Source organism: Tauraco erythrolophus, chromosome 8, assembly GCF_009769465.1.
Source record: "Tauraco erythrolophus isolate bTauEry1 chromosome 8, bTauEry1.pri, whole genome shotgun sequence".
Taxonomy (NCBI): Eukaryota; Metazoa; Chordata; class Aves; order Musophagiformes; family Musophagidae; genus Tauraco; species Tauraco erythrolophus.
The window spans coordinates 33,340,073-33,359,888 of NC_141472.1; the positions used below are offsets into that span (position 1 = coordinate 33,340,073).

Here is a 19,816-nt window from a genome sequence, read left to right on the forward strand (position 1 = left end):
AAGGACTGATCTTGTACTGCTCTGGACCTAAAGCAAATGTCCCCTATTCCTCTGCAGGAGCTGAGAGCACTCCCAGACTGGTTCCAGCTTGGTTAGCTGCTGAGCCCTGCTCTGCCTTGCAGCTGGATAACAGTGCAAGTGTTTTCAGACTGGGTTTGTGATGAACAAGACAAATAGCATGATACAGAGCCTTGTAGTTGATGTACTGTGAATTGCACAGCTCAAGTGGCCTTTTTCTTCTAAAGACTAATAAAAGGCAGGGTAAGCTGGGCTCTGCATATCGCTTCTACTGGCGACCAGCAGTATCTTCTATTTGGTCTGGCAGTAGTATCTGTCATCTCTCTATTGTGAAATAGAGGCAAACGAGAGTAACATCATGTTAATTGAGACAAACTCATGGAGATTTGATTGTCTTGTTTCAGAACATGAGCTCGAGAACTCAGATAAATAAATAAAATAAAAAAGCTTGATGTCATTTCAAAACTGAATTCCTTATTTGAAAGAAATTCCTTAAAGGACAGAGAAAATACTTTGCAAATTCTTTTGTAAGTTGTCTAGCTTGTATCCTAAAATATTTGCACAATTTTGGAAGACTTGAAAATCTGTTACTGTTTTTTTTCCCTCTAAATTCTTCAATATTTCTACATTCTTGAGTAGTAGCTTGCTTCATTTTATTATATATTAATTATATCCCAATAAATAATTGGAATTGCTGACTGCCACATGCAGAGAAACTAGGATTTCAACTTGCTATTGTGTTTTTAAGCATTCTATTCAACACTCCAAATCTGCTTAATTTTAGACTATAAATCTGAAATTGAAAACAGTTAATATGAAGGAATCCCGCATTTATTGTGTCTGAATTATTTCCAAGGCAATTGTTCTTTTTTATAGGGTAGAGGAGGGGGTCCAGTTTTGTCTTAGTGCCAATCACGCAGACTCATGCTGAGATTTCAAAGTCATATTGGGTTCTTTCTGGTTCATCTAATGTCTCCAACATAAAGATTCTCCAGCGGGTTACTCATTTGAAGATTTAGGATTGCAGAGGTAACACTACAGGCCAAGTCTAACGAACACAGAAAATGTACAGGCCTGGAAGAGAAGTTCCTTTTCCTGGTGCAGTGCTGCTTTTCCAGCCCAGTGAGAGCTCGGTCATACCTTCTTCAGTGGAGTCAACGAATAGGGCTCCACGGGGGAACAAATCTGATGGATAAAAGGTCACCGTTTTATTTTGTGCTCTTCCCAAACAGCATAGCAAATGTCTCTACCCAGTTTGGGTCTAATGTCTTTTGGTTTTACTGTTGTGGCCCCTTTTTGCTCCAGCCCTACCCTCCCAACTGTAGGCTGTTTCTCCTCACCGCAGGCAGCACATTCAGGCTGGAAGTTCAGAGCAGCCAGGAGGACAGCAGTGAGTGGAGTCCTTCTCCGCAGCCCCCATCTTCCCAGGTCCACTGCACAAAAACCAAAAAACAGGCTGTGCTGCTGAGCTGTAGCTCCACAGCATCACTGCCCCCGGCTTCTCTCTTTCTCACTAAGAGAGGAGGGTCTGGAGGGCTCCTGAAACGCATCGGCACAGCCTCTGTGCAGAAGTAGAGATGCTTGTGGCAGTGCTTCCCACCAAAAGGATGGCCAAGGGGATCGGACCTGAAGATAGCAACCTCCTGTAAGGATGGTGACCCCACCCAGCGGCATCAGCTGAGCCTCCTCAAGGCATCCCGAGAGGCTGATGGCACAGGGGTCTGCGCTTGGCCAAGGCACTGAGAAAACCTCAGCTGTCTTCTTGAGGGAGCCTTGGACGCTGCTCAGCAACCCGGCATGGGCTGGGGGCTGCTGGTCTCTGGCTCTCCCAGGCAGGATGGGTGCCTGCCCTGTGCAGCCGCTCCCCGTGTTGCCGCATTTCTGTTAGCGATGTTGTAGGCAGTGTCTGACTGCATTTCCAACAGGTGGTTCGGGCTGGGAAGGATTCTGCTCACATTTCTCCAAATCTGGAGCAAACAGCAAAACAAACCCCCTCACCATGCACATCACTGGAGCCACCATGGCCGAGTGACAGCCGGCTGCACCAGCCGGGTCTGGGGCCTGATCCCATCCCCTGAGCTGTCTCACGCAGAGCTGCGCTGCCACACTCTGCTTTTTGAACTCCATCCAAGCCCTTGATCTGGGGGTTAGATCAGCATTGTTCCTCCTTGCTAAATGGCTTTTGCATGTTGATTGTACCAGAGTTTGCTGCCTGGAAGAAGGATCTGAAGTGATGGAGAAAAGGCAGCAGCTTGTAAACTAGGATGTATCTTGCACCTGTTCACTGGTGAGGGAACCGGTGGGCACCACAGCCTGCTATAAATGTTATGCAGAGCATCATTTTCTCCATCCTCTTCCTCAGTGGCTCTCTGACAAGTGGTTTGTGTGTCTGTAGCACACTTCACCAAGCTGCCTTTACTGGCCTTTTCCATGCTAGTGCTGATTTAAAGCCATCGCATGCTCCTTGTGGGCTTTTTAACCATCAGATTTGTGGCTCCACAGTGCTCCGAGAGGTCCAGGCAGCAGCGACCTGGAGACTTCTGTGGAGAAGGCAGGTTTGTGCTAATGTGAGCAGTAATTCAGAAGAGCTAAAATTAGCAGACAGAGACCTTTTGTGGGAGCGGCACGCTGGCAGCAGAGCTGGCACCGGCCACATGCGGTTCCCTCCTGAAGCTGTCAGCAGCCATCAGCAGAATATGCAGCCATTCAGCCAATCTTAACTTTTCTTTTCAGTGATCTCTTTCCTACGTTTTTTGCAGAGACTGTAGAATAGTTTTTGTCTCGTTCCAGCATGGGTGCTTGTGTTCCTCATCAGTAACTTCAGTATGTGCTACATCCTTTTCACTCTTAGAAATTGTTATAATTTGGAAGCATCTTATGCCACCCTCTTCATGGATGTCATTAGAAGCAGGAAAACAACTGCTGTGCTTTGCAGTCTGCTTTGTAGCGGGAATATTGTCAAAGGTATCTTAATGTCAATGGAAAGCTCTTCTCAACTCCCATGGAGAATGGATGAGACCTTTACCGTGTGCCAGTATGGAGCAAATAATTGGAGATGCAGAAGTGCAGTTGGCTCAGTCTGGACAGCCTGGTCTTTATCCTCATTGGATGGGTGGAGGTGTTGTGGATGCTGCTCCAAAGTCTGGATTCCCCAGTGCACAGTTTGGGTAGGACTGAAGATGTGTTTTCAAGAATATATTTTTAGCCTTGTCTCCAAATGATAAAAAGCTTATGCAATCATGCTGTCTGTCAGTCACTGTTTAAACCAAATCTGTCAGAGAAGACTCTCAAGAATATTAAATTCCTACAAATTTAATGAGAATAGACAGCTGTGTCAAGGAAAGAGACCTAATTAGGGTCCACAGAGAGGGAAAGGTGGTCTGAACTCACTCCTTCTCAGAGCCTGGAGGTAAAGGGGATATCTCCAGAGCACGTAAGAGGCAAATTTGTTATTAACCATTAGAGAATCAGTGTGCAGACCACTACCAAGGGTTTGGCAGTTCCCACACTCACAGAAGTGCATGCTAGTTTATGGTATTAGAAAACTGGATCATACTAAAATAGAACAATGGCCGATTCATGGTAACATATGGTATTGAGCTCTTAAGCCTGATGCTCTTACAAGCATGGAAAGTACGGGTTGGGTCTGGCAAAATTTGTCTCAGAGGTTGGGATGCTCACTTCTCTGCTGTTTGCGAAGGGAATTGGTATCCAAGTTTGGTAGGCAGTTGTAAATCTCATCAATCGTTTCTTCTCATTTTCCACAAGGTGCTCCTAACCAAGTAAGTCTGTCATATTTTATGTTTTCCTTATGGATCCTGGCGGTGCTGCAAAGCTCCCTGTGGATCTGGTAACGTGTGCAGCAAAACATAATTGTAACTATGTGGTGTGAGGCTGTTGGGCTACTTAGATTAAGGAAAAAAATAAAGAGAGGAATACTGTAACACAAAATAATAAATAAGAAAAATCACTCTAGAATCTCTCCTTTTCCCCTAAGAAAAGGCAGAAGAGCGTAACTCAAACATGCTTTTGGCTCAGCAAATATTATCTGGTCTGCAACGTGTGCCACAGTGTACTTTTCTACTGTTAACAGGGGAGTATTGGTCTCCCTGTCTGTGAACACAGGGCTTTATATTTGTGTCTTATGTATTAAAAACTTTCACTTGGTAAAATTCAACGTTCTTCCTCCTCTAATCCTAAACCAGGGTCCAGCATCCATGCCATTATTAAATATATCCATTTAAGTAATACAAATAGCAAAGATACCAACACATCATCAATTAGCCTGGAGAAGAGGAGGCTGAGGGGAGACCTGATTACGGCCTATAAATACTTGAGAAAAGATGGTGGGCAAGTGAGGGAAGGGCTCTTTACATTAGTGAAGGGTGATAGAACAAGAGGAAATGGGCATAAGCTTAGTCAGGGGAGATTCAGGTTGGATGTTAGGAAGTATTTCTTCTCTGAAAGGGTTCTCAGCCACTGGAAGAGGCTGCCCAGGGAGGTGGTCGAGTCCCCATCCCTGGATGTGTTTAAGAATAGGGTGGATGATCTACTTGAGGATATGGTTTAATGGGGATTAGGGATGGTTGGACTCGATGATCTACAAGGTCTTTTCCAACCTAGAAATCTATGAATCTATGAAGATGGACGGGATCCTTAGCAGGATCTTTCTACACATTGTTCCTATACATGAGGCTGTGATACTTTGGAACTCCAGGGAGTGATTTCAGATTTTCTCTGCAGGTTAACATTCTGCAAAGCATGGTAAATGGTTTTGCTGATCCTGAGGGATGATCAGCAAAACACTGTTTCAGGTCAAGAATGAATGCTATGTTCTGAAGTGCTTTTGCATGGTATTAAGCAGCTCCATGGGCAAACATCACGTCCCACTAGGAACAAAAGTTTTTTTTCCCTTAGAGTACTCCAAATGGGCTTCCTGTGCATGTTTCATCTACTGCGCCTTTACACTTTGTATGCCACATGAAGAAGGCATACCATGTAATAGTGGATGGAGACTTTTGTATTCCGTGTTTTCAAATACGCTTTAAATTATATTATTATAAATTATACCTCTACAACAGTTTCATACCATTCCTCTTTACCTTGCATGTTCATTTCATGCCACTGAAAGATTAGCTGCAAGAAAGGTAGGTTTATGGTACTGGTTACTATTCTTTCTTGGCAAAGTACCAACAACATCCCTGGCTAGGATGATTTCATAGGTCTCTTCTATCTCAATCTGTGATTCAGCAGTTGACTGCCCTAGAAGCCAAAGTCCTCTGCTAATGCAGCAATGCAAATTTTTTCTTCCATTGTTTTTCTGTTGTGAGTCAGTCCTAATTGGAGACTGAAACTGCTTTTCCTTTTCAGTAGCCTTAGCAGCTCTGCTTAGACCACCAACTAAGGACTGTATTTATTAACAGCTCTGCTTGTGTCTTTTGTCATCTTTGTAGATGGTAGTCAGATGGGAACCTCAGGTTTAATTTAGGCCACTCATTTAGGTCACATTTTCACTAAGGTAGATGCCATCATGGAACATCAGGGAAGACACGCAGAAGTTCCTAAATTTTAGTTCTGCACTCAACATTGAGTTCTCTTCTCCCTTGATTTAACTGTATAACCTGAGTTTACCAGTCCATACAGGAGACACCTCACAAAGGTTTGGGAAACCAAATTAGCTGAGATTTTTACATCTCAAAGGTAGAAAACCCTAAGTGGTTTTATTATAATTATGCTGCGTGAGGTGGAAATAGAGGTCCCTTTAATAGTATGCACTGATTAGACCTCTCATTTGTGGGAAGCAGAGTTTTAAAAGCTGCATTTCTCAATACTGTCTTGGGAACACTATGTAAGAAATTGGCCGTGTGCTGTGTCACCTCCCGACCTTAGAAAACGCACTTGATAAAAGCGTCTCATTACAAATGTACCATTTTGCCATGCAGCGAGTCTAGGGAGTAGAAGAAGAACTTGCAGAACTGTAATTCCAAACCACAATCTAAATAAAAAGCAGGTACCTGATAAACTAGTGGGTGATCTTATGCATAGGAAGAATGATTGGAAATGCTGCCTTGTTAATAAACTGTTAGTCTAAGAATTAATCAAATAGGCAGTATGTTATTTTTCTTCAAGACCTCTTTTTCCTCCATTCTCAAGACAGAACTGAACTCTTACAACACTGATTAGTCACATCCAATTTTGTGGTTGTGTCCCCTTATTTTTCCATCCTTCTGTTTCTACAACATTTGTAATTTAGTTCAGAAACTGCATCTGGAGAAGCAAATGTCGCTGGGATCACAGATTAGTTTAGATTTTGCTTCCCACTGAAGATTTGCGGGTAGGAGCTGTGATTCCATTCCAAAATCTAATTAAAAACCAGGTACATAGGAAACTAGCAGACAATCTTACCCATAGGAAGAATGTCTGGAAGCTTTGCTTTGTTAATGAACTGTTAGACTAGAAATCAAATACACAAGCAATATGTGCAGGGTTTTTTAGCATTTCTTTCTTCTCCATTCACAAGGCAGAACTCAACTGTTAGATCATTCTACACTTACTAGGCTTATTGGAAATCTCAGTTTCTCCTTCATTTCCAGAACAGTCACCCCAATGATTTTTGCAGTGTTAGATGGTATATGGTAGGTGACAGGAAAATAGGATCAGCTAAAAGGGTTTCCTGGGATTTTCATTTAGGAATGAATTCTGTAGGACACTTCATCTCTGTGTTTTGATGGACTGTTAAATTGCATCTGTGGTATATTAGCATTGGCAGCACTTTTCTGGTGACTTGTTGGGCACTGCTAATTGTTTGAAAAAGGCATACATTTGCGTTAGGTAAAATCAACTCAGTACCTTTGAGAAAGAGGCCACCTGAGGATCCACCTGCTCTAACTTTGACACTAGGTTTAGAAATACTTGCCTTAGTGAATAAGATGCTAATTGTTCTCATGTTAAAATATGTATTATATATTTCATACATTCCCAGTGGAACCTGGAAAATTCAAGCGGACATGTTAGAATAAGATATAGAAAGTGGAGCAATATCAATCAGATGCATGTATCGGATACAATACCAGTGCAAAGTTGTCTTGATCTCCATTTCTGCACTTTTAAAATTGGTGACAAGTCATTATTTTCAGAAGCTGAAGTCCATCTTGCCAATGTCATGCTCACTTTGCCCATTTCGAAGTAATCAACTTATAATTGTTTTTATAAATGAAAACACATTTTTGCCTTTTTTTTTGGGGGGGGGGCGGGGGGGGGAGGACACAAATGCACAAAAGAACTTTAACTGTATTCATGCTGCCTTGAAAAGATGCCAAAAGTCAGATGTATAATTAGGGATTCTGTTAAAAGTCTAATTCCTGCACCTGTGAACATTTTTTGGCATGCAGCTTTTTAAGTTCTTGCTTTTCTTCTCATATTTCTTATTTTCTTGGCCAAAAATAAGTTCCCTTTCAAAGGAAATTGTCAAAGATCTTCTGGGATGTATTTTGTTCTTTGTCTAAGTCCAATACAAAAAGGCAGTTCCCTCTGCTTTTGTTACTGAGTGAAATATTCTAAAGCATGATATTAGACACTGTTTTATTTAACACACTCATGGCAAAGCTCTTTAAAATCCTTCAGGATGAAAGATGACAGGTTATGACTGCACTCTTATGATTTAGGTTTGTTCTTCTAATGCTAAAAGTAATGCATGAGGCACTTTATGTTCTAGCTCACAGGCTCAAATATTGGTCAACTTCTAACAAAGCTAATGACAAACTATTTTGTGAGATGGGGCAGAAAGAAGAGCAAAGAAGTCGTTACCACCAGGTGATGTAACAGGATTTTTTTGGGTGGATTTTAAAGTAGTTGGAAACAAATTAAAATATCAGCTAATTTTATGAGTGGCTCTGGATTGATTTATCAAACCATTAGTTCTTCCTACCTTTGATAGGTGCCTCCAGGGAAAATCACAGGATTCATCTGTTGGTTCTTCCAGGCTACAGCTGACTTCAGCAGAGTCTGAACATACTGGAAATCTATATCTGTTCTGCAAACAGAATCAAGCAAGAAATATATCTCAATATAACAGACTAGAGAGTGTCTGCCTAGGCAGCCATTCACCAAGCCTAGGACTTTTCCATAACTCCCTTACATCTTATGACACAACAAACATATTTATTCGTTGTGTAAATTGACAGAGGCATGAGAAGGAAATCATCAACATGGAAACATGCATTCACCATGTCTGCTCTTAGTTACAAATGAAAGAAGGATATCAATACTTTTTTACAAGCACATTAATTTACTAAAATAAATTTGGAAATTGATGCAAGAGGTGAACTGAAGCAGAAAAGGCCTCCCTGGCCTGCAGGCTTCTACTTGCCATGTCCTTCTCCTGATTCTTGTTTAAGTACTGTGATCTTCCTCCAGAAAAGCAGTCAAGTGCATACGGAAGTCCATCCGTATCCAGCAAGTGTAAACATGTGCTTCATGCACCATCTTAATTGCTTAATCAAGCTCCCTATGTTGTGAGGCACAACCATACAAGCAGGAACCAGATGGAAGATGTTTTTTTCAGGGTCACTGAACATTGCTGTCCTTTAAAAACCCAGTGTTGGGATATGCCTGCATCCATGCAGCATCCCCACAATGTGATAATTCGGGCAGCAACCACTGTCGTAAACTCAGACTCAATCTTACCTCTTTATTTTCAGATATCAACAACTTGAGTGAGCTTGCTTGATGGACATAAACACACATTGTTCATGATTCTAGGAGAGCTTATATCAAAGAGGGTTGAAACAGTTATTCAAGTTTGGAATCAGGAATTACAGCAAATGCAGGAATAGCCCGTTCTTTTTAGAGTCATTAGTATTGTGGGGGTTTTAGCATTGAAGCACAATGAATTGTTACAACATTGCTCTCATAAGAGACTGGTACAATATTCTTACTATTTTCAAGTGGTAGGAAAAAGTCTGAGTCTATTTGAGCTATGTTTTGTATGCTGTTTGTAAAGCATGTCATAGCAACAGAGATTTTAATCTGTTTTCCTTAGTTTTATATCATAAAGCATTTAAAATTATGTATTAGGCTAGTGCTCCTGTGGGTTCTATATCAAATGCAAAATAATTGTGGTTTTACAATCTTTTCCACTACAGGCTTCTGGTACTAGTTGTCTGATTATGCTGTGACCAATGCTTTTACTCCACGCGTTAAAAAAGGAGCAAAATCCTTGATTATAATTGAAGGCTTATTTTTATGTTTGGCCAGGTACTTGCCGGGTCCTAATTGACAGCCTGAATTCTACAGCACAGTCATCAAAATGGGCAGTGAGCTTATGTGAATAATTCAGAGCTTTGACAAACGTTTTATCTGCAGGTTTGGTGGCAAAATTAACAGCAATGAAATAGTTAAGAATTCTGCTATTTAGGCAGTCAAAATTGGCTTTTTAGTTAACATCCCAATAAGATGGAGGGTGCAAGTTCACTGTTCTCCTAGTCTCATTGTTTCTTTCCTCTGGCTGCAGACTCAGCAAGACAAATGTGCATTAGTTTATATTGTCAAGGCTATCTTTGCAAGCAGATGGGCTGGAAATCTAATTAAAAAACCCAAAAGCTTTGATTCTGGCAAAAAATAGAAAAATCTGTGGGACGACCCTAAATCCTCTGAATTAAATGGATGCTCTATGTCAATGCAGTTCTATTGTCCCACTTTATAAATAAAATATGAAGGGCTCTACTTTCACACAGACTCATAAATGTGCTCATTTATGAGTTTAATAAAGCATGTGTATTCAGTACAATTAGATAAGCATATGTATAGAGCAATAAATGCTCCCTATATAAAATCAGCACACGTGTAACAGAGAATATAGCCCAGCATGGATAAATAAGCACATGCTTAGATTATTAAGTGATCTCTCTTAAGCTTTGGTGAAGTAACCATGAAGCGGCCGTGCTGTTTGCAATTTGTGATTCTCCTGCTGTTATGTATCCTACCTGTGTCTGAAAATGTGGTAAATATAGTACGTTCATTGGAAGAATGCATTGACCTCAATAAAGAAAAGTACTGCAACACCCATTTTACAGATTAAAAAAAACCCACAGAGGTAGAGTTGAGCTATAACACAGAAACACAAGAAGGAGGCAAGCAACCCAACTAGGATGGCCTCTCAGTCTCATCCCCTGGACTGCAGTGCTCCAGCCAGATTTAAAAAATGAATAAACCGTGAAGCCATAATTGAAAAAAAGCCACTTAGAGTTATTTGTGTTATCTCAGTATCAGGGAGTTACACTTATGAGGCTTTTCTTATGCTGAGTGACATGTCCAATGTGAGCATCAGCTAGAGGTTTTGGAGTGACTGTGAAATGCTTCCTGTTGTTTCTCTCCAGTTGTTGCACAGGGGGTGGTTCATCTTGCTGCAGAAACCCACCCACTTCTGCAGAGGATGTTACATTGCATGAGTTTAACTCGCAGGTAGGAAACCCATTAGTCTGGTGGAGTAGACATATCTTTGATGTGTCTCTTCCCGATCAAATGAGCCACTCAATATTAGGACAAATAACCTTAGGTGCGGTGCTCCATGAATCTGCTCTGTGATTTTTATTACCATGGGCTGGCTGATTATCTACAGTAAATTCTAAGAGGTTTCTGACTAGCAGATTCCTGTCGTTCCTATCCTGGCACGTGTTAATTTGTCAATGTAATTTTCAGGTCTGGCAGCAAGAAAAGCATCACCTGGGGTATGCAGTTCCTGATATGAATAGGATGGTGCATGTTCACTTGCGGCACTTATAGATGGACTTGCCTGGGAAGTTTTGTTGTGCTTTTGATAGAGGAGCAATATAGCTAATAGAGGAAGGGGAGCAGGCAGTTGAAACCAGGCAATAACTTTTCAGAGCATTTATCTGAACCTGCTTTAGTTGATGAAACAGTTGTTCTAGGTTTTTCCAATTAGTGGTGGCTGATGGGAAGAGGTACTGATAGAGAACTGAAGTTATTAGTGGTCATGATGGAAATTCAGGATAATAAGGGAAGCAACCTTAAAACTGTGTTGGCATGACACCAATATGTGAGTTCCTATCAGGGTGGGAAAGCGCCTTAGCATGATGGACTGTACAACTGAGGGGACTGCACAGAGGCATCTAAGGAGCTCAGTCTCCTACAAAGGTGAGAGCATCTGAGGCTGGAGAAATACCTCAAGTGCTCTTGGGAAGACAGGCAGAGTGTTAGCTCAGAGACTCAGTCAAAGTCTGCACACTTATTGCCAATTTTTGGTTCCAGCATTCGAGTGTTGGATACATCTTTGCTTTCCAGAAGCTTTTTGGATCCAGCTGTCTTACTCTGAGGGTCAATGGTATCTTTTAGGTCTTTTGTTTCCTTTGAAATACTGAGTTATCGACTTCTTTGTGCTCAGTCAGCATCAGTGATTTTGATCTATCACACATTTATATCTCCATACAAATAATAGGGGATACATCACATCAAGTAGCTTCATTGGCAAGGCTTAGTCCCCCTGGCTAGACAGAGTGAGAGATCCTGGCTTTGCTAGGAGACAGATTCAGAAATAATTGGACAGGAGCTAGATGTTTTGAAGCTGGATTGTGAATAGCATGTCAGTATCCACTGTCTCTTGAGGACTCAGTAAAAAGGACTTTTTCTTCTCTCAATGCCATCATCGTAGTTATTTGAAAGGATGAGTAAAGTCTACTGTGTAAAGGAATACACAAAAATTAATTTAGGTTGCTTCTATAGCTTCAGAGCAAGCCCTTCTGGATGTAATACCGCAGGCAGTCTTCAACCAGCCTGGCATGGCAGGAAGTAACTATCTGATAAGTGAACTATTTTTGGGTAGATCATTGTGTCTACAAAGACCCGCTTTGTTTGGATATGGGTGGAGCTCAAAAAAAAGTGACTACCACTGATTTATTAGTCATAGTCAGTCCCCGTTGCCCACCCTGGGGAAAATGGAGGCATCAGCTTTTAAACTTTAAACTCAAATTCTCACGTAGTGTCTTAGCAAAACAGACTCATTGCACGGACGCAGAGTGCTTCTGGGATGTAGCACTCAACCTTTCCTCCCAACAGATGCACTTGAATCCAGTGTGTGCACTTCAATAAAATGAGTGTGTGGACTCTGGCCAAAATCTTGTAAGCCTCAAAGAATGGTTTTATCACTTCTTCTTAGGAGATAAAAACTGCAAAGCAAATCTCATGCTGAAGTCTGCACTGCAGATGGGCAGAAGCAAAGTTACTTATTTGTGGAAGAATCTTCTATTTTGAAGTGCAGATTTTTAAATGACGAAAAATCCAAAAGCTTTAGAAATTTCTCACCAAAAGTACCTCTAAAATATTATGTCGATCAAAATATTTTGGTTTAATAATATTCAAAGGGTGGGGTTTTTTTGTTTGTTTTTTGGCGCTTTTTTATGTTATCTGGTCAAAAAAGGGAACAAAACGAAAAAAGACATTGCGTCTGAAAAGGTCGAAATAGAATATTTTACTGTTATAAAAGACTTTTTTCAGTTTCTGATTCAGTGCACACTTTCATGAGAACCTGCACTTATCATGAAACATCTTATTTTGAATTAATATGTAATTTCTCATCTTCTTTCCTTAGTTTCTTACTTTAATTACAGCTCCAATGTACATGGATGTACATTGCTCTCCTGGACTGCCAGGAGCAGCATACAAGAACTGATGAGTGCTTACTGCAAGAAATGTCAATACTACTTAGGAAAAGTGATTTTAGCGTCTTTGAAGAGTATTTTTTCCTGTCCTCATCTATGAGCCCAGTTGAGCCCTGGATCAAATGTGTGAGTCCCAGGGTGATTATACCTGCTTGCATCAGGACTGAGTTTGGCATGGTGTCTGCCTCTGGACATAGATTGGATTTCACCAGGTGCTGCTGTCTATTGTCTAAACCAACATTAATCATTCTTTGCATGAGCCAAACATGTTTGCAGGCTTTATTTATGCTATAAAAGGTCTTTCCACTATGGATAACTCTGCCTCCCACAATGTATTTCAACGAAACGTGTGTATTTGCAATCTGGAAACTTCCCATTCTGGGGTGTCTTTTACTATGATGACTGGAATTCCTGGGGCTGTTCACCATGCTCCATTCACTCACTCGTTAAGTCACTGATGCCTTGAACTGCTAAATCAGGATCCGGGGTCCAAGAGCCCCAGGTAGCCATTGCCCAGATGAAGCATCCTTTTCCTTATGTGAAAATCTGGCAGTGTTGACTGTAGACTAAACTTTATAGCAACTGCATGTGAAAGAGACTTCACGGTCTCCTTGCCTGGGCTACAAAAAATGATTAAAGTGCAGTGAAAAAGATATATTTATTTTTAAAATCTTTCTAGTTTGACTGTGCTAAGCACAACCATATATATTTTTTTCTCACCTGGAATCCAATGGATTTGAATCTCCAAACATATTCTCAATAACCTCTGCCCATCCAAATCTTTTCAAGAATGGTGTGTTTGTATTTCAACACAACTCTAATATTTATTTTTCCAGCAAATGTCAATAACATATAATTTTCATTTAGCAAAGCGTTTTTGTTTTGTTTCTGCTAAATCATCTCAAATACAAAACTTTAAATGCTCAAGAGATAGTTGAATGGTGCTTGCTGTTCAGATATTTCTTTGTTGTAGTAACAGATCTTTAAATGTAGCCCTGCTTCAACAAAAACAAAAACCTGATTAATTTCATATTTATCTCAGCAGCTGTTTCAAGGAAGACCTGCCAGATATTGATCCAAATATAGTAGACGTGCAACAAAAAAAGAGGAAGAGAGTAAATGGGTTTATATGACGGCATCATTTACCAGCAGAAACTTAATAGGAATGTGAAAAATTATAATATTCGTCCTCCAGATTTGGCTTTAACAGCTGCAGTCATGCATTCTTGGACACAGCTGTGTTTTATATCTTTGCTATTTGAATGAAGACAGGAAGCTTCTCAAATAGTGTTTATTTGCTCAATTAAATAGGAGGATGAATGCCTGCAGAGCTCTGGGTCCCGGTTCTGGCCCAGGGTGTAATGATGTAGGTCAGGATTTTCACCTGGGTGGAAGACAGCACAACAAAACCCTGCTGAATCCTGACAGTGATACCACATGAGACCTGAGTCTCTCAGAACAACTCTCTGGAGCTCACAGCATCATGGTTACATGTTGGGAAAAAGTTCTTACACCTAGCTGATGTCTGAGTTCTTCCCAGCTTACACCATTTTACAACAGAATTACTTTGACTTCAGAGCCATTTTTCTTAGAAGTAAATGTTGAATACCAAAATAAGTGACTTGCTTGAGAATAGCAGGAGCACCCGTTCTGGCACCAGTTAGCTTATGCCAAAATATTTGGGTTTTTTTCTGTCTTACTGTTCCCTCCTGTTGACATGGGGCCAGAGGCAGGAGTTGAATGTGGACATTGTGCAGCCCACACAATCTGCATTCTTGTGCCATTCACAATCACACCTCGTGTCCCCGAAGAGCAGTGGCTGGAAACCAGAGACAGGAGGTTTGTCTCTGACCAGACTTCACTGGCTCCAAGTCTTTTTACAACATGTCAATGAAATTTCTCTAGATCGCTGCTTTGTGTCCAGCTCCAGCCAGTGTGAAACTGGCTTTGATTTCTTTCTTTCTCTTTTTAGAAAAGAAAAGTGAGAATGAGTGATTCCTTTTAAGCACTGAAAGAGAAGAAACAAATTTAGGTCACAGTAAGGAAGAAAGGATTAATTGGAAATGGAGGCTGGGTGACTGTGTCTCCTCTAATTACAAAAAAGCATTGTGAAACCAAGTTAGAAAATGTAAGAAGGAAAATTTAGGATAAAGTCTGTCTACCTACGGTCTTTTAGGTAGCTGAAGTTCTCAGGTGGAAGCTTTCTGTGAATCGTTATTCCAGATTAATGGTGCGCTCACGATGTGCTTCACTAACCTCCTTCACTGCTCACTGATACAGCAGCACATAAGGGAGATGTGAGGATTAGCAGTCACAAGTGTTTCAGAGTCTTTGAGAAGACAAACTGCCCCATCACCCCAAACAGCCACAGTCACTAAGGAGTGTGAGTGACAACTCAGACTGATGGTGCAAAAGTTCAGGAACATGCTTGGTAACTATGATAGCGAGCAAGGTACATTTTGCTGAGAAGTATTAAATGGAGTAAAATATTTTAATAAATAATGCTGATTCAGGAGTGCTTGACAAACAGGTCTACTAGAAAGGACTTCATCTGGTCCTTTAAATGTATTGGAAAGTATATCATGAATATAGATGACTGACTATTTCTATTGACAAGGTGATCTTCAGGCTCAACGTGGTAATGTAGAACCAAAGTATGAAAGTCAGTAAGTGGTGCTGATTGTAAACCTCCCCAGCTAGCTTCGTTTTCAAGCTGGGTAAACAAACCACAGACAAGATGAATGAAAAATTGCAATTGATCAAAAATATTAACACGTAAGTTACTGAAGTGATCCTTGGCACGTTTTGATATGGAAACTAGGCAGTGGAATTAGTTTGATCTCAAAATTAAATGAGGCCTTTGGGATAACAGTCTGTGCTTGGAGGCTTTCACATACCCGTTTTTCCCTTTTTCCTCTCCCTTTTCCACCCTCAGCTTGTGAATCATTTGCCTGACTACAGCCACATTTGTCAAAGGAATGGTGATCTCAAAAATAATTAAGTTCCTGCAGATTTTGTGCTTACAAATTGATGCTTGTAGAGCTACTTGTTATGCTGAGAGTGTCTCCTGACAAGGTTATGCTGACCCTTCTTAAAGGAGATCTTGCTCTCACTGTTAACAAATCATATTTTGAATGAGATGCTGTACATGTCAGATCTGTGCTTTTAGTGGTCCAACAGGCGTGCTAAATGTGCTGCTTTGTCATTAACTCATGACTGCAAAATGGGCATGGAGAGATTATGTTATTTCAGCTAATCAAGTGCTGAAGCTTCTAAATGCCAGAAGCTTTGGCCAAACCGTAAGGATGAAAAATGCACATAATCAATGATAGGTATTTGAAAGATTAATCAGAAAGCATGAAGTCTTTAAACTCATTTGGTACCCAGCAAGCCAGCTCTTGCCAAAGAAAATACAATTTAGAATGTGCCTGAATTAAAGAGGAAATTTGAGAAAATGACCCTATGAAAGTACCCTAGAAACCAAAATAGAGGCATTTATTTTGACAAAATTATCACAGCTGCTTCTGAGTTTCAATTTTATGCTTTTTAAAAAAAAAAATTCAGATTGTAAGTATTGTTTTCATAAATATTCCTGAGTATTTTTATTAAACTTAGAAGCTGGTCTTTGTCTTGGCTTAAAAGCAGTGTAGCAACTGAAATGACACATCAACTGTCAAGTATTTTGTGTTCGCCGTTGCAAATCTAGTCTAGATGAGCACAGCCAAAAGGCTGATGCATTGTCCAAATTCCTTGGTCTGAGTGTTTTCTCCAATTTCTGGTCAAATATCAATACCGGAAAAAATTAAGCACCACAATCAACATTAATTGCCATCTGAAAGTGATTACTTGTGCGTAATGGGTATGTGGGTTGATGGACCGTCTTGGGAGCCAGGGATAAGGCATGTCTTGATTGGGCAGTGTGGAGGAGGCGTGATTGCTACTGATGCTTTTCCCAATCGATTGCTAAACTGGGAAGGGTTTGAGTTGTTACTTTTAAACAATAAATTTTAATAAGCATGGCTGGACTATTTGAAAGGAACTTAGGGTCATGTCCTCAATACATGTTGAGGCAACTGAATAAAAATGACTGACTGTCAAAGAGGACAAATCTTCACAGATTGCCCTGACTCACTAGAGTTCATGGATGCTTCATTACGTGTGTGCAAGGCCAAATTTTTTAGGACCCTATCATTAGCTGTAAATATTTAGATATTGCAACTTAAATTTTGGCCTTTTTAAAGTTTTTCTAATTAAACTTGCTATGAGATGACCCCACATTTATGTAAGCCTTTTGTACTTTCACATACGTGTTCTGTTGTGGTTTTGTGAACTGTTATTACTCGTTATTTTTAATTCTTTGGATTTGCATCTATATAGTTTCCTGAAGAGTAATTTTTTGGAATTAATTCTAGACAGCTGAAGACTGTAGTATGAGTATAGGTACTTGGAGACCTCCACCAAGGCAGGCTGCTTAGACAAACACAGCATGGCAGATGGTCCCTGTCCTGGAGAACTTACAATCTGAATAATTTTCTTACCTCCCTCTTCTGTCTCTGAGGTATTAGTACCTGATTAGTATCCGACTGCCTGCTTGTATAGTATAAGTGCTCTCAAAGGCACCCCTCTCCACAGCATGCTCAGCAACAGAAAGTAGAAATAATGAGCAGACAGTTTTCTGGCTTGCAACAGTTTAAACACTGTTAAATAATAGTTTTTGACAAGCGTATTTAGAAATCAGGTGCTAATTTTCTGCAAAGAGTCAGAGAAGAATGCGTGGAATTATCATTCTGCCAGGGAGATCTAATTCTGTAGATGAGACTACAGACCCACGGGTCTTGTTACAGGTTGGTACCATTCATCTCATTGAAGAAAAAAATTGCAAGCAGAGCTAGTTCTGCAAGACCGTGAGCAAGGTTCTTAAAACAGAGCTAGATTTGCTCAAAACGATAAATATCATCCATTTGTACATTATCTGCACTATAATTGAAAAGGGGTACCCATCTTTTCATTGATTTTATTTCATGAAGGAACTTACATGCCTGTGTGACCAGTTGAGTAGGGAAATGCTGTTTGTAATTAGGAGTATTGTACTGAGTTTTGTATTCTTAGTGAAATAGTTGTTACTTGTTGATGTATTTTGAACCTTAAAAATCCATGATTATTCTCCTTTTCTTCTTTTCCATTCCTGCATCCTATCAGTTTCATACTTGAAAGTGTACTAAGCTTGTTGAAAATTTGGTCTAGTTACAAGAAATGTGGATAGTGCTGTTAGGGAATGACTATTTATTACCTCTTCCAGGACAAGACTCAGGAAGCATCTTGACCCCTACCCATGGGTTGATGCCTCAGCCTGGCCCTCAGGGTCAGTGGTTGTTTTCCTGTGTCCACCAGAAAAGGCCAGGGAATCATTAACCTTTCTTCTTCCACTGGAAACAAACTGTGAAGCCTCCAGAAACCTGAAAGTAGGGGTTTAGAGTGTTGTGGAGCGTTTTTTCATTCATGCTTAGGCATGGTGTGCCGTTCGGAATGGGCGGCAGTACTGTCTGCTTCATCCACTCCTTCTCTGCATCTCCAGGGTCCAGAAAGGCTGTAAACCTTCAGTAAGCACAGAATCCAGCCCATAGTTGCATCTCTTAGTTCCCTATCTATCTTACTGTAGGCTGGACTTCCAGTCATGGTGGTATGTAATGGTGAGTGTCAAGATGATATCACACTGCCTGTACTTTAAAGCTGGGGGCAGGGTCTAATTTTGGGTCTGTTTGGGTCTAAGACTTTAGTTCAGGTTCATAAACAGAAGACTTCAGTCCCTCAGGACATTCTCGTTCTGCTTACTGTAACAGGTTTCTCTATTGTTTATCAGTAAGTATTAAATTAAGTTATTGTTTTAGATGAGATTTGGTAAGTTGTCAGGTTGGCAGCAGCCCTGGGGAGCTGGAATGAATTTAATATTGGCTATGCCTTGCTGTGGTTGCAATCGGGGGGGTTGTGGATATTTATTTATTTATATCAGAAAAGACAGATTTCACTTACCTGTTACTGCATCTGTTGTTGGGGCTCTCCATGTGCCTGTATGACTCCTGGATCTCCTTGTAAAGTGTTTGAAGAAAAATCAATCCTTGGAAAATTCATTTCAGAATAACAGGGATTGGTGACTTGGCAGAAGTTACTGAAGACCCTATAAAGCTTTGCAAGTAAGAACAACCAAAACACAAACCCTCTTCTATTCATCCCTTTCTGATTCGATTCTTTGTCTCAGCTCTCATTTCAAAAGGCAAGAGGCAGTAGCACCACCAACAAAGCTTCTTTTAGAGCCTTTTTTGGCTTTCCTTGTGGAAGGATCAGATGTCTGACCTTTCAGCAGTAGGTAAAAGGAGAATAAAAGATCTATATTCCTGACAGTGTTTGGAAGTGCCTGGCCTCCCTAGTTTTTCTTTGCACTGACTGTTGTAGGCAGCGTGCTCTAGATGTGCCAATAATGTTAAGGCAGAGGACCAAGCTTGTTGGCTTCGACTGCTCCTTCCTGGCACTAAGGTGAGACTGTTCAAGTCAGCGAACTCTCTTAACATGGCAAAATCGGCTTTGCCATGGGGTGGTCTGTCAGTGCACAAATCTTCCTAAATACTGGTAAGGTCACCAAGGACTTTTATTTTATTTTATTTTATTTTATTTTATTTTATTTTATTTTATTTTATTTTATTTTATTTTATTTTATTTTATTTTATTTTATTTTATTTTATTTTATTTTATTTTATTTTATTTTATTTTATTTTATTTTATTTATCAAAGTGTGACTGTCCAAAATGTTAATTATCTTAATATGCTTTTATTCCTACAGCGAAGATGTTTGTAAACGAGGATTCACTGTTATTATCGATATGCGGGGATCCAAATGGGATTTGATCAAGCCTCTCCTAAAGACTCTTCAAGAAGCCTTTCCTGCTGAGATTCATGTTGCCCTGATTATAAAACCTGATAATTTCTGGCAGAAGCAGAAGACAAACTTTGGCAGTTCCAAGTTCATCTTTGAGGTGAGAGCCATATGAAAGATGTATGGGAAAGAATTATCTCTGATACAAAATTTTATTCAGGTAAAAAAAAGTCCCAAGCCCTATGTTTGAGAGGAA

General features: G+C 40.3%; 1 protein-coding gene across 3 annotated transcripts in view; it reads left to right on the forward strand.

Moving 5' to 3' along the window:
• Nucleotides 1-19,816, forward strand: part of KALRN (kalirin RhoGEF kinase) — a 536,138-nt gene that overhangs the window by 197,252 nt on the left and 319,070 nt on the right. For all 3 annotated transcript variants that reach the window (XM_086615857.1, XM_086615858.1, XM_086615859.1), the window contains one exon: nt 19,528-19,720. In XM_086615857.1, coding sequence (XP_086471983.1) covers nt 19,528-19,720 — 193 coding nt within the window. The remainder of the gene's footprint in view (nt 1-19,527; nt 19,721-19,816) is intronic.